This window comes from Mustela erminea, chromosome 3 (genome assembly GCF_009829155.1).
Source record: "Mustela erminea isolate mMusErm1 chromosome 3, mMusErm1.Pri, whole genome shotgun sequence".
Classification (NCBI taxonomy): domain Eukaryota; kingdom Metazoa; phylum Chordata; class Mammalia; order Carnivora; family Mustelidae; genus Mustela; species Mustela erminea.
The window spans coordinates 132,345,538-132,359,644 of record NC_045616.1 but is presented as its reverse complement, the minus strand read 5'-3'; the positions used below and the strand labels follow the sequence as shown (position 1 = coordinate 132,359,644).

The window sequence follows — 14,107 nt, the reverse complement described above, 5'->3', positions numbered from 1 at the left end:
ATCTTTTGAGAGATGCAGAAAATACATTTTTCTTTACATTTAACAAAATGTAATTGCCCAGGGGATTCCTCAATTTAATAAAGGACATGGATAAAAAAACTACAGGTGTCATCATACTTAATGATGAAAGACCAAAAGATTATAATGAGGCAAGAACGTCCATTCTCACCGCTTCTATTTAACATTGTCCTGGAGGTTCTAGCCTGTGCAATAAGGCGAGAGATGGAAATAAAAGGCATGCAGTATGAAAAGGAAGAAAAACTGTCTTTATGCACAAAGCCTTGTTATTATAGATAGAATATGGTAAGGAATCTACAAAAAGCTAATTCAACTAATAAATGAAGTATCAAGGTGGTAGGTTACAAGCTCAATACACAAAAAAAATTATGGTATTTCTATGTAATAGTATCAAATTAGAAAATAAAATTTGAAAAACATTCCCTATAAAAGCATAAAAAATATGGAATATTTAAGGATAAACAACAAACATATGGGCAAGACCTATTCACAAAAAACCAAGAAGCATAACTAAGAGAAATGAAATACCTAGAACAATGACAGTTATACCAAGATCATGAATTCAAATATATGATATAGTTGTTAATTTTTCCCAAACTGATTTGTAGAAATCAAAATCCCAGCAGACTTGTAGATAGAGACAAGTTGATTCTAAAATTCTAAAAATTCTAAAAGGGCAAAGAAACAAACAAAATAAATTTTTTTTAAAAAAAGAAAGAGCAAAGACTAGATTAGCTCCACAATTGGTGGGGGGATAAAATTAGAAAAACCACACTGATTTTTAAGACTACAATTTTTAAGCCACAGTAACTAAGACAGTGTGAAATTGGCGTAAGAATAAACATATAGATCAGTGTAGCAGAATACACAACTCAAGCCTGCAAAGACACAGTAAACTGATTTTCAAGATTTCAAGGTATACCACAAGAAAGTTTTTTCAATAAACAGTACTTGAATAATTGGACATTAAAAAAAAAAAAAAATTAACTTCAGGGCACCAGACTGAATCAGTCAGTAAAGCACACAACTCTTGATCTTGGAGTCATGAGCTTGAGCCCCATATTAGGTGTAGAGATTATAAATAAATAATTTTTTAAATGAGCCTTGACCTTTACCTTATACAAGACATAAAAATTAACTTCAAATGGATCACAGAACTAATTATAAAAGCTAAAACTGTAAAACTTCTAGAGAAAACACAGAAAATCTTTCTGATCTTGGAGTAAGCACAGATTTCTCAGCACACAAAAGACACAACCATATATATATATATATATACACATATATATATACACACACACACACACACATTTAAATATTTAATATATAAATTGGACTTTATATATAATATAAATATAAATAAATATAAATTGGACTTCATCAAAAATTCTGCTCTTCTGAAGTTATCATTAAGGAAACAAAAAGGTGGGGCACCTGGGTGGCTTAAGTCGGTTAAGCGTCTGCTTTTGGCTCAGGTCATGATCCCAGGGTCCTGGGATGGAACCCTGAGTTGGGCTACCTGCTCAGTGGGAAGCCTGTTTCCCCCTCTCCCCATCCCCCTGCTTGTGTTCCCTCTCTAGTTGTCTCTCTATCAAATAAATAAATAAACTCTTAAAAAAAAAAAAAAAAGGCATACCATAGATGGGAACAAAATATTCACAATACAATTATCTTGTAAAGAGTTTTTATCCAAAATATAGAAAAAAATCTTACAGCTCAATAATTAGATAACCCAAATAAAAAATCGGCCAAAGATTTGAACAGGCACTTCCCCAAATATAGACAAATGTCACATAAGCATATGAAAAAATGTTTAACATCATCAGGGAAATGCATATTAAAACCACAGTGAGAACTACTACACATCCACCCAAGTGGTTAAAATGAAAAACAATGACAACATCAAGCATTGACAAGAATATGGAGCAACTGAAATCTTTTAAATACACTGTTTGTCAGAATGCAAAATGGCACAAATACTTTGGAAAAGTTTCGGTTTCCTCGAAAGTTAGACCTGCACTTACCATAAGGCTCAACCATCCTACCTCCAGGTATTTCACCAAGAGAAATGAAAACACACTGCCACACACAAAACTGCGACATATGTACAGAGAAGCTTTATTCGTAAGAGATCAAAACTTAGATGTTCATCAACAACCTAGATGCGCATCAACATACATGAATAGCTATAAACTGTGGTTTAACCATATAGCAGAATAATACTCAGCAATAAAAACAAAACCCATTGCTGATACACATAATAGCACAGATGAATCTCAACATAACTGGATTTCAAAAGTATTATGCCGAGCAAAAGCGTCAGACATAGAGTAAATACTGTATGATTTGAAATGCTAGAAGGGTCAAATATAATTTATAGTCACAGAAAGGAATCAGTGGTTGAACAGTGCTGGTTGTTGGGGTGGAGGAGAATTCACCGCAAATGGGCATTAGAGAACTTTTGGGTGATGGAAATATTCTACATCTTGATGGTAATGGTGATTGTGTGGTTGTTCACATTTGTTAAAACTCCTCAAACTGTAAACTTACAATATAGGGTACATTTACTATACATAAACTATACTCTAAGAAAGTTAACAGGGTGGGCAGAAAATATGATTTGTTTAACATTTTCTCCTTCTAAGTAAATCTAGAGTCAATACTGTGGTCTTTCACAATTCCCAGGGGATAGGTCTTTGGACATCCTGAACAAATGTTTACATATTGTCTTGTGATTGACATTATCCATGTCCAACAGAACTTCCATGACTTGAAAAATGGGTAAAATTAGAAAAAAAAAAATCCCAATTTGGTGTTTATCTTACGCTTACTTTGAAATACAATTTTCACAAATTTTTGTTGAGGTTTGAGGGAATCATGAAATAATATTCCCCGTCCCCCTCCTGGCTTCTGAGCCACTTGAGAGGCCAAGCCAGGCAATGGAGATTCAGTGTATCAGATTTAGGTTTGCACCAATAATAGCCACCTAATATCTAACCCAGAATAAGACAGACCTGCTCACCAAGGAATGGGCGGTCCTGCACAACTCCAGGGCTCCCCCTGCAGAGTCACAGAGCCTTTCACTGCAAAGCTTATGCCATGTCTGTCAAGAGAATAAAACACAGGCTCTCTGCAAGCATTACAAATCCCCAGAAAGGGGAGAAAGGTTTGCATGTCCAGTTCTTTATCCTGAACTCCCTTTTGCAGGGAGTTGGGGTGATCTGAGAAGGGAGAGATCAGGAGTCCTTGCTTAATGGATGTGTAAGGAAGCACCTCCAGAGGAGGCCACCTCTACCCTCTGCCATCTCAACAAGATGTAGATCAACATTTTTCAACCTGTCTTCCACCGTGGCACACACACCAAGTTCACATATAACAATGCATTAAGGCACAATTCATGGCATACCAGCCACAGGGCTACCCCTTCCAGAAAGCATATTTAATTGCAAGTGACTAAAGTGACATATTTCATTTTAATTTACTTTGGTAATGAGTCAATCACTCACAAATTTCTGTACTTTATTATTGATTAAAAAAAAAAAAAAAGAAAACCTTACTTTCTCAACCTTAAAATGTCATCAATTTCATACCATTGGCTTAATATAAGTCTCTCAGAAAAAAATCCATTGAGTATACTAATTAATTCAAAGATAGTTATGGAACTATGGTTCCTGTGTCAACTCACAACTCATGTAGATACATGTATGTCATGAAATCAAAGCTCCAGGATGGCTGGTCCAGAGTCAATTTAGAAAGGCTACTGACTCACAAAGTCTGGAAAAAAAAAAAAAAGAATTTTCTTACTGCTCGGAAAGGCAGTAAAACAAACTTTTGACATCATTACATAAAGCATAATTTTCAAATTCAAGAGGCTATAGTGGTCAGTTATAACCATAGGAACTCTAACTTTCTCAGACAAAACTTTACTTAAATCTTCACTACAGTTTTATCATATAACATCAAGTTAAAACCTCTTTACACTAAGACTACTACTATGAAAGTGTGTACCTATAAAAGGCCCCAACTGCAGTGATTCTGGGTTCACGACTTGCATGCTTTTCAATGTTTGTGTAGCATTTGTTAGCATATTTAAGATAAATACGTTATAATCTAAAAACCTGTTGTCTAGAGAATAATATACGGATTCTCAAATTATCAGGCATGATCTGGATGTGTGGTGTTCGGACTAACGAGTGTCTACCCCATACAATTTTCAAATAAGAATAATACAAATTATATTCAATATAGTATATAATGTTATTTCAGAGAATATATTAAACATCTTTAATTGTATCATTATTATAAACATCAACTATTTTTTTTTCAGATTTAGAAGTATTTGCTATTGCAGTTAACAAGCTCTAAGTATTCACATCTTATAAAATGATATGTGCATTCACGTCTTCATGCACAGAAGAGTGTTAGGTGAGCATCTTCTGGGGCATGAGTAAATGAGCTGCCTTCATTCTTCATAATTCATTATTCCTTTTCCCTCCATTTTATGTCTTCCAATTTATGTCTTATATCTGAGTAAGAAAAAGACAAATCTGTCCCACTGATATGAATACAGGAAAAGCACTAGGTTCTTTAACAGAATTGTAGCGACATGCCCTCCATCCTGGGTCTTGCCTCTTTTAGGGCTGACGTTATGACAAGAATAACCCCAACTGATAACCATCTGTTCTAAAATATCAAAAGTAGTGACTCTTCACTTTCAGATAAAGATTACAAAAATTCTCCTACTTTCTTAAACTCAGAAGAAACAGGTTAAATATCTTTAAACTAAGTCAAGTTCTTCACAGAAACTGCTAACATTTACTGTGGACATCCTATGCAAGACTCCATCCAAGGTGTTTTATGTATTTTATTCCCACATAACAAAGAAATTAAACAAATCAACCTAATTTTTCAAAAGCTAACAACATAAAGAGGCAAATCTTTAAAATGAAGGAAAAAACTATTTATTTACAAATTACATGATAAACAAAAGCCCAATACTCAAAACAACATACCAAAGGGTGAATGCTCACTTCTGTAGATGCCCAAGTATCTACCCTGGGAGAATATCTTTTATTAAATGAAATAAAATGTGATTAGTATTTGTTCTTTGGATTACTCTAAAACTAACCTCTCTAACCAGAGCTGACTTTGCAATGTAACTTTGGGGAAAAAATACAATACTCTGAAAAAAAAAGAGGTAAGCATTCCACTAAAGGAAAAACTTTTTAAATCATCTCAGAGGGTGGGAGATGTGCTAGATGGGTGATGGGCATTAAGGAGGGCACTTGTTATGATGAGCACTGGGTGTTGTATGGAAGTGATGAATCACTGAATTCTACTCCTGAAACCAGTATCACACTGTATGTCAACTAATTAGAATTTAAATAAAAATTTAAAAAGGAAAAAAAAAATCACCTCAGAAAAATGACCATTACACACATGCTGCAACAGGGTAAGGTAAGATTCTTTAAAACAAAATAGCTTACTTTCATTTCTAACAAGGATAAAATTAATTTTATAGCAATAATACCTTCCTGAGTGTCAGAAGCAACAGTACCCAGTAGTCTATATAATTGCACTACAATATATGTAGTGTAAAAATAATAATTCACATTAACAATGACGGTTTTGATTTGTGAATATGACTGTGGTCTTTCAATGAAATATTTCTTTAAATACAGCCTTCTCTACTCACGTATTGTACCACAGTCATGTTTCAGTTTCTATGTATGTTGTGCCTAAATTATTCATTCACTGGCACTCATTAACAGCCTTACTTTTTTATTTTTAGAAAGATATAGTCTGTTATTTAAAATTATAATTGTAATTTAATTGAGTAGTTCCAAAAAAGTTATCTAGAAAAGGACTTCCAAACCATCAGCTGGAAAGTTATAAGCAAAAGATAAATTATTTTCCGAATCTTTAAGCTTTTAAAAAGAAGAAGAAAATACTGCTTTTGACTGGGACAACGCAGTGGGACAATTTGTTACGACACATCTATAAAAACCATTCATTTTTTTAAGAATGCACATCTGAAATAAGACCCACCTGTGGAAAGGAACACTATCCACTTCAACAACTAAAAAAATAAAACCATCATTCTGACATGTATCAGTATTTTACATATCTAATACTGAAGGAGGCAACTACTATTGTCATAATAATCTTAAAGTCAAAATAAAAGCTCAAATCAGAAGTAAGAGAAACTTCGGAAAATGTTTAGAATGTAGATATTTGCATGCATTTTCAGACAAACTTTCAAAGATTCCACATATAACCAAATGACAACTTTGAATCAAACTGAATGTCAAAAATATTCGAGCTTTGTGACAGACAAAGCTGTTACTGTAATGCAACCAGAAAAACAGAAGAGTGAATAGCAAGAGCACTATATTTCTAAAAGGAGGAAAAGAAATCTCTGACTTCCTTTATCATTAAACAAAAGTCAACAAGTCAGCATTTTTATGACACTGGCCATCAAGTGATTCACTATTAAAGAATTCACTTTTCAAGTTGTGTCTTAAAATGCACTCATTTATATTCTGGGATTAAATTAAGTTTATGAATCAAAAGCCACTGTACTCAGAATTCTAATCTTAAGAAATTTTAAATCATAACTTATCAAAGCGTAGTCCAAACACTATACCGTAATTCTACCATTTGGTTTTTATATGCCTCATCTGCAAAACTCACTTTACCCACAGGAGTTTTGCTCTGTTCCTCCGCAGCTAATGTCCCTACACCTAAAATTTTAAGTGGCAATCAAAAAGATTCAAAGGATTCCCGCTACTTCATCGGGCTTTGATAAAAACAGAGCCATCTGGTGGTGTAGCCCCGTCTTCCTTCTCAGTGACTGTCTCCACAGTCCCAGAAGCCGACACAATAACCATTGTTTTATTTGCTGGAACCGTCTTCTGTTTCTCAGCAATCGCTGCACAAACGGCAACAATCTCATCACTTTCAAAGTCATAGTCAGGAATTGACTTTGGTGAGAAATGGGTTACTTCCGCTGATGCATCACACTTTTTAATCTTCTGTGCAACCTTCTGCTGCTCCTGGAGCGTTCTTGCCCAAGAAAGGTCTTCTTTCCATATTTCAGGGTTCATTGGATAGATGTGAAGGGCGACCTGAAAACTTCGAATTGCCTAAGGGAGATTAAAAAAAAAAAAAATCAAAGTTTTTTTTTGTTTGCATTGTTTAAAAAAATGAGTTGACTTAATATATATAATCCATAATATCTATCTCTATGTATTTTATATATTAAACACACTGTGTATATGTGTGTGTGTGTGTATGTTTGACATTTTTTTAAAACATATTAGAGTGTAAGGATAGAAATTAGGGCTGTGCCCTAAACACTAGATGATGATTATGATGAAAAAAAGAAAAAAGTTAAAGAAGTGTGAAAGAAAGTGCCTGACAAACTGCTGTGGAGAACTCCAGTCCATTAAAGTACAGGGAATGCTTTCTAGTTCAAGACAAGGCAAATGCACTGTTCCACGCCTGTAGGCTGGCAGCTGTAAGAATCTAGGGATTTCTTGGCTAACCCATCATCAGAAAGGCACTGGGAATGCCTACCTTTGACACCCAAAGCTTAGATTCAAATAATGCTAACATGTATTGACCATCACAAGAGACAAAGAAGGACATTATAGAATGACAGAAGGGTCAATTCACCAGGAAGATATAACCATTATAAACATAATGGTTATAAACATAATGGTATATAAACATTATAAACATAATGGTTATATATTTACATATTTATATATAATATTCCTCCCAAAGCCAGAACACCTGTAAGTATAAAGTAAACACGGACAAAACTGAAGGGAGAAACTGACAGCAACAGACAGCAGGAGACTGCAATACCCAACATCGGTAATGGACCCAACACCCAGATGGCAGATCACTAGGGGAAGAGAGGATCTGAACGACACAATAGATCAAAGGGACCTAATATAGACAAAACCTTCCCCCCAACAGCATCAGAGTGCACGCTATTCTCAAGTACAAACATAACATTTTCCAGGAGAGGTCACATGTCAGGTCACAGAACAAAATTTAACAAATATAAGGCGACTGAAATCATACCAAGTGTTTTTTCTAATGACAATGGAATAAAACCAGAGATCAGTAGCAGAAGAAAAACCAGGAAATTCACAAATAAGCAGAAACTAAACCACCCAGTCTTCAACAACCAATGAGTTAAAGAGTAGTAAGTCATAAGGGAAATGAGAAAACATCTGGAGACGAACGAGAATGAATACACAACATACTAAACCTTATGGATGCAGCAAAAGCAGAACTAAGAGGGACATTTATAGAAGAAAGATCTCAATTAAAGAGCTAATTTTACACCTCAAGCAATTAGAAAATGAAGAACTAAGCCTATAACTGTTTTCCAACACCCAACTCACTCTAAGTTTCAAGTTTTTATTTACATTCCAGTTAGTTAACATATAATGTAAGTTTCAGGTGTAGAATTTAATGATTCATCCCTTCCAACACCCAAGTGTACATAAAATCCTAAATAATTACTGCTGGAGCTCTCCCCACCTACTGACTCTTAATCTACCACGTGGTCTGTTTATCTTTGTATTATCTTGTGTTTTTGTCCAAATACATGCAAATACAGGAAGAATGGTTAGATGTTAACAATTTTTAGCTCGCTTTCAATATATTTTTCATAGCAACCCTTCCTTAACGACATGTTAAGTCTTTTTTTTCTTACCATTCCAGTCTTTCAAAATAGCTTAAGTCTACATAAAATTACAAACTTAGATTTTCCCAAGTACAGCCCTAAAAATTATATTAAATGAGGAAAAAAATTACACTTTTAATCCCTGCAAGAATTTCATAATTTTAATGGACAGAACCGTATCAGCAGGAAAAACAAAACAAAACAAACAAACAAAAAAACTGAACAACTGGCACCCTTATGCAAAAAAAAAAACTTAAAATCTTAAACAATTTACGTTTCCTGATTGACTGGAAGTACCTCTACTATGTCTCCTACAGTATTTTCTTTCTTTACAGGACAATCTTCGCTAAACTTTAAATCCTAGAGACTTTTTTCCATTACCATAGACACTTAACAAGCAAAAGTTAATGCTTTGTAAGCTTTTAAATAAAGCAGAAATGGGGGGCAAGTATTATGTGATAGGCTTTGTTTGTTTTCCTGTTAACCCATTAGAAAACAAAATACCATGAATTTCTTTTTTCCAACTCTAGTATGAGTTAAGTCTTCAGGTAACAACAACAACAACAAAAAAAATAGGGACTTTGGTTAAACTGGTTTCCATCACTGTGAACCTCATTTCAGATTAATCATGTTTAAGTTACTTGACACCAATTATTCTCTCATCAAAATTCCTTACTTATTATTTCTGAGAATTTGACCAACACCTTTGTTTTGGTAAACAGAAATGATATTTATCGGAAAAATCTAAGTTATCCATAACTTACTAAAGCCAATGTTAGTAAAGTTAGGTTCAGGGTTTACCAGTCATTTCATTAGCCTTCAAAGAAGCTATTTTTAATTTTTGATTTTTTTTTCTAACTGTGAAAGGCAAATAAAGCCATGCAAAATCTTAATTAATGACAAACAGAAAATTTGGCACTACTGTATTAGATTGGCAAACACTCTTTCGGGTGTTAGGGGCCAGCCATGCCAAAACATGTAAACAAAAACAAGATGTAATGGTCACAGTCAACTCTCATTTCTTCAGCCTGTGCTACCTAACACCTGAAAAAAATTTCTTTTTTTTTTAAAGATTTTATTTATTTTAGAGAGAGAGAGAGAAAGAGGGAAGGACAGAGGGAGAGCCTCTTAAGCAGACTCCCCACTGTGCACGGAGCCTGACAGGGAGCTCAATCTCATGGCCTATGAAATCATGATCTGAGCCGAACCAAGAGTCGGAAACTTAACCACCTGAACCAGCGGGGTGCCCCCTGGAAAAAATATTCTGACTCTAATATAATTGATGTTTACAATGGAAAAAGACATTCAATAAAAACTATGATCTGTATCTGTGCTTACTACCTTTACGAGGTAATCTGCTATTTATTTTTTGCACAGATGTGATAAATGGCTATTTACTTTTTGGCTCAGCTAATCAAAAACACATCAGAATAAAATTTCATCATTATAATAATCTAACTTCCTTACCAGGACTATCTCTCCTAATCCAAGCTGAGCACGTCCCAAAGTTTGCCAAGACTCCCATGAATGTGGATTTCTCTGGACAGCCATTTCAGCTGCATGTACTGCTGGGAACATTTCATGAAGAGACATTAGGACCTGTAGCCAAAAAAAAAGAAACAAAACTTGTCAGTAATACTCATAAACTAGCAAACTACTAATGAATGACCATATATAAACTTTTTCATTTGAAAAAAAATATTTTTAGTCTGGTAAATATAGCATCTCAGTGGTTTTGACCCATACCTCTGCCATGCAGGGTCAGGAAAGACTTCTCTTCCTATTTCTAAAATAACTATGAAAATATAAACTATCCCCTGCTCAGTCATTGAACACTCCCGCCCATCAGTTAAAGTAAGGTGATCATGATCTAGCCATGGTTCAGAGATATTTGAACTCTTAATTCCACTCTTGATTATTCTATTTACAGTGTGGTTTTCTATTTACAGTGTGCCTTATGTTTGAGATCATCATCTGAGAGGTATCTGTAAAGTGTGTAGATCAAGGCTGAATTGCAACTATTCCCTCCCAAAAATATGTCTGATACTCCATTAGAGATTTTAAAGTCTTTTGGATAACTTAATCCAAGCGCTCAGAGATTTTCTTTATAGACTTTCCCACAAAATAATAGAAATGTATTTTTAAAATTCAAATGTTATTTCTAAACTATTAATAAATTGAGTCTATTCTGACCTTTTGCTAAGGACTAGGCCATTTTTAGAGAAATATCATCATTCAGAGTCCAACTATCCTCATTCTGAAGAAACAAAGCTATTGCTCAGTTCACTACAATTAATTTCCAAGGCAAGCAAACACATTTCATTTAAGAAATCATCACTAAAAAACAAACGGAAGAAGAAAAGAAATCACCACTGACTTCCTAAAAGATAGGCAGCTGTTCATATCTTACCAAGGTTGAAATAAGTTAACTTCACTATGAAAATTAATGAACTTCTAATGTCATGCAAAAGGCAGAGCCATAAATAATACAGTGATAATATTTTATCACCCAGGGCCTACCAATAATAATACGGTAATACATTTTGGAAAGGAAATGTTAAAAAATTTGAAAAAGACATATTTGAGAAAGAAAATGGAAAGAAATGCCGTCTTGGTTCATTACTGTGCACCAAACACATATGAACACAACACAGTGAGATTTCATAAGGAAACTGAAATTCTCCGTGATCCTTACCTGTGATTTCATCTCATACAGGGTGGCATCATCTGGGGTTAACTGCAGTGCTTCATCCCATTTTTGAATTGCCTCTCGATATCTGTGGTTAAGTTACATTAATACCATATTATTAATAAGGCCTTGAGAGTACCTTACTAAATATTCAAATCGGGTACTAAGGAATACTTGTATATCAAGAAATAGCTCTATTCAAGAACTGACAATAATAATAACATTATAAAAGCAAGAAAAATTAAGAGATAAAGGGAAAGGACAGCAACAGAGAAAAAGACAAATATAAATGCAAGAGATCTTAGAAATCTCTCTCCAATTTTACTTTCCCGGCTGAGAAATCGTCATCAATATTTCCCTTTTTTCATCAAACAAAATGTGTCTGCAAATGCTGTCATACATGTCGCAAGGATTACAAAGGACTTTTCTGAGGAATTTATAATCCAGTTGCAATCCTGGGCAATCCTGAAACAATCTAGCTGACACAGAACACTTTAAGAAGTTGCCTGGTAACTGTGTAAAGACTCTTTTGGGGCACCTGGATGGCTCAGCTAGTTGAGCATCCGACTCTTGGTTTTGGTTCAGGTCATGATTTCAGGGTTGTGGGATTGAGCCCTGCCTTGGGCTCTGTGCTCAGTGGGGAGTCTGCTTGAGAATTCTCTCTCTCTCCCCCCTCTGTATTGCTCTCCCCCCTGTCTCTTGAGCTCTCTCTCTCTCTCTCTCTAATAAATAAATAAATCTTTAAAAAAGATTCTTCAGTTTTAAGTTTTCTTGTCTGTAAATTCCATGAGCTCAGGAACTATATCTTTTCATCACTATTAATACAAGGTAAGCTTATAAAAATGGGTCAAATGAGGGGCACCTGGGTGGCTCAGTGGGTTAAGCCTCTGCCTTCAGCTCAGGTCATGATCCCAGGGTCCTGGGATCGAGCCCCACATTGGGTTCTCTGCTCAGTGGGGAGCCTGCTTTCTCCCCTCTCTCTCTGCCTGCCTGTCTACTTGTGAGCTCTGTCAAATAAATAAATAAAATCTTTTTTTAAAAAAATGGGTCAAATGAATGAAAAACAGCTTAGAGATGGTGATTTCCACTACCACTTTTCCACTGATGTCCTCCTAGTGAGGTTTTTCTTGTGACCTCCAGAGCCATATGGTCAACTAGCATCTCTGCGAAGACACCGCGAATTCCTCCTGTCTAAAACCAATGTTAGCATGACACATCCAAATTTGCAGAAGCACTGCAGCACTTTCTTTTTTAAATAAAATTAAGAAATAACAAAGTCCTATATGTTATCCTTATATGTTATCCTGTATATTATCCTATATGGTATCCTTCACAAGTGGTTAACTCACGTATATGTGACTATTTCTAGAAAGAGAAAGTCCTATTTGCCAGAATGTATCTTCCATGACAATGAGCAGAAACTTTCTATTCTGTACCTTCCTCCCAGTGCTACTAATTCTAATTTCTCGAGATAAACAGAAAATATGTAACCCACTAGTTTTAATTCTTGGCTACACCAGAATGATCTAGGGAGATTCTGGAAGGGAAGAAATACACAACACACACACACACACACACACACACACACACACACACACACACTCACACACCACATATACACAGAGCTGGGCCTAGTCTCAGCTCATCTAAAACATATATTCTCAGAGGAGGACCCAGGCATCTAAATTTTTTGAACCAGGAAATGCTAATAAACACCAAGGTGGTGAACCATTGATAATATCTTTCATAACATATTAAGACCTATCATGTGCTACCTTCTATGGAATCACTCATTGTTTCCTCTTTTCCAGACCCTTCATTTCCTCTGTATGTGTTCTTTTGCATAATTTTCCTCCTTGAATATGTGAAGATCCAAACCAAAGATATCAACCAAAATGTGGGCCAATATGCAATAATATTATTATTATTATTGATTATTCAAACAGAGGAAGGTGAAGTAGAGAAATGCAGGTGACATTTGGGAGAAAATGCAAAGTTTGAAGAACATAAAAAAGTGCATTCTGTTTTCACCTTGCTAGAGAGTTCCTTGGCTAGCAAGGAATACGGATGGGCAGTACCATTTCCAGGGGTCTCATGCCATCTTGGCAAATGAAAATGGGCTACCGACACCTGTAAATAGGTTTGCCACAGAGCCAGCTCCATGGCTAGCAGCAGGGGGAAGGTGAGCATGGCGGGAGTGTGCTTTACACATCCTGCCAGAGCTGCCATGATAGGCTGCAGCAGTGGCTACCACAACTTGGTAACAGCAAGCTAGACAGAGCTAGATGTTTCAGATTGACCCTGCAAAAGTTGGTAGTCTTTGCTTCCAGGCAAACCAATCTGAAAACGCAGGCATAGCTATCAGAACTACTGCCTGGACCACAGTTAATATCTTCTTTCCTAACAGGGGCCCCTGCTTAGTACTGAAGAGTTACCTATTTGAACACTGTTTTTACTTCTGAAAGACTACTAGAGTTTTAGGAATACAGTGTGACCATTATGTACTTCATTTTTATGATGGGCTACCACAATGCTGAATGTTTTTCCCTGCTTCTGCCTGCATCAGAAATATTCTTGGCGGGAGGGGAGGGGCACCTAGGTGGCTCAATCGGTTAAGCACCTGCCTTCAGCTTAGATCATGATCTCGGGGTCCCAAGACTGAGCCCCGCACTGGGCTCCCTGCTCAGTGGGGAGTT

General features: G+C 35.6%; 1 protein-coding gene and 1 long non-coding RNA gene across 7 annotated transcripts in view; both read right to left on the bottom strand.

The window, feature by feature from the left end:
- Positions 1–2,522: 2,522 nt before the first annotated feature.
- Positions 2,523–5,276, bottom strand: LOC116586952. The gene is made up of 2 exons (XR_004284223.1): positions 5,031–5,276; positions 2,523–3,792 (listed from the first exon to the last, which is right to left on the bottom strand). It is a non-coding gene; the product is annotated as an uncharacterized LOC116586952 (long non-coding RNA).
- Positions 5,277–6,735: 1,459 nt separating this feature from the next.
- Positions 6,736–14,107, bottom strand: part of TTC33 (tetratricopeptide repeat domain 33) — a 31,221-nt gene continuing 23,849 nt past the window's right edge. For all 6 annotated transcript variants that reach the window (XM_032337527.1, XM_032337528.1, XM_032337530.1 and 3 more), the window contains exons 3-5: positions 11,418–11,499; positions 10,190–10,321; positions 6,736–7,163 (exon numbers count right to left, since the gene is read on the bottom strand). In XM_032337527.1, the coding sequence (XP_032193418.1) occupies positions 6,810–7,163; positions 10,190–10,321; positions 11,418–11,499 (568 nt within the window). In that variant the 3' untranslated portion in view covers positions 6,736–6,809. The remainder of the gene's footprint in view (positions 7,164–10,189; positions 10,322–11,417; positions 11,500–14,107) is intronic.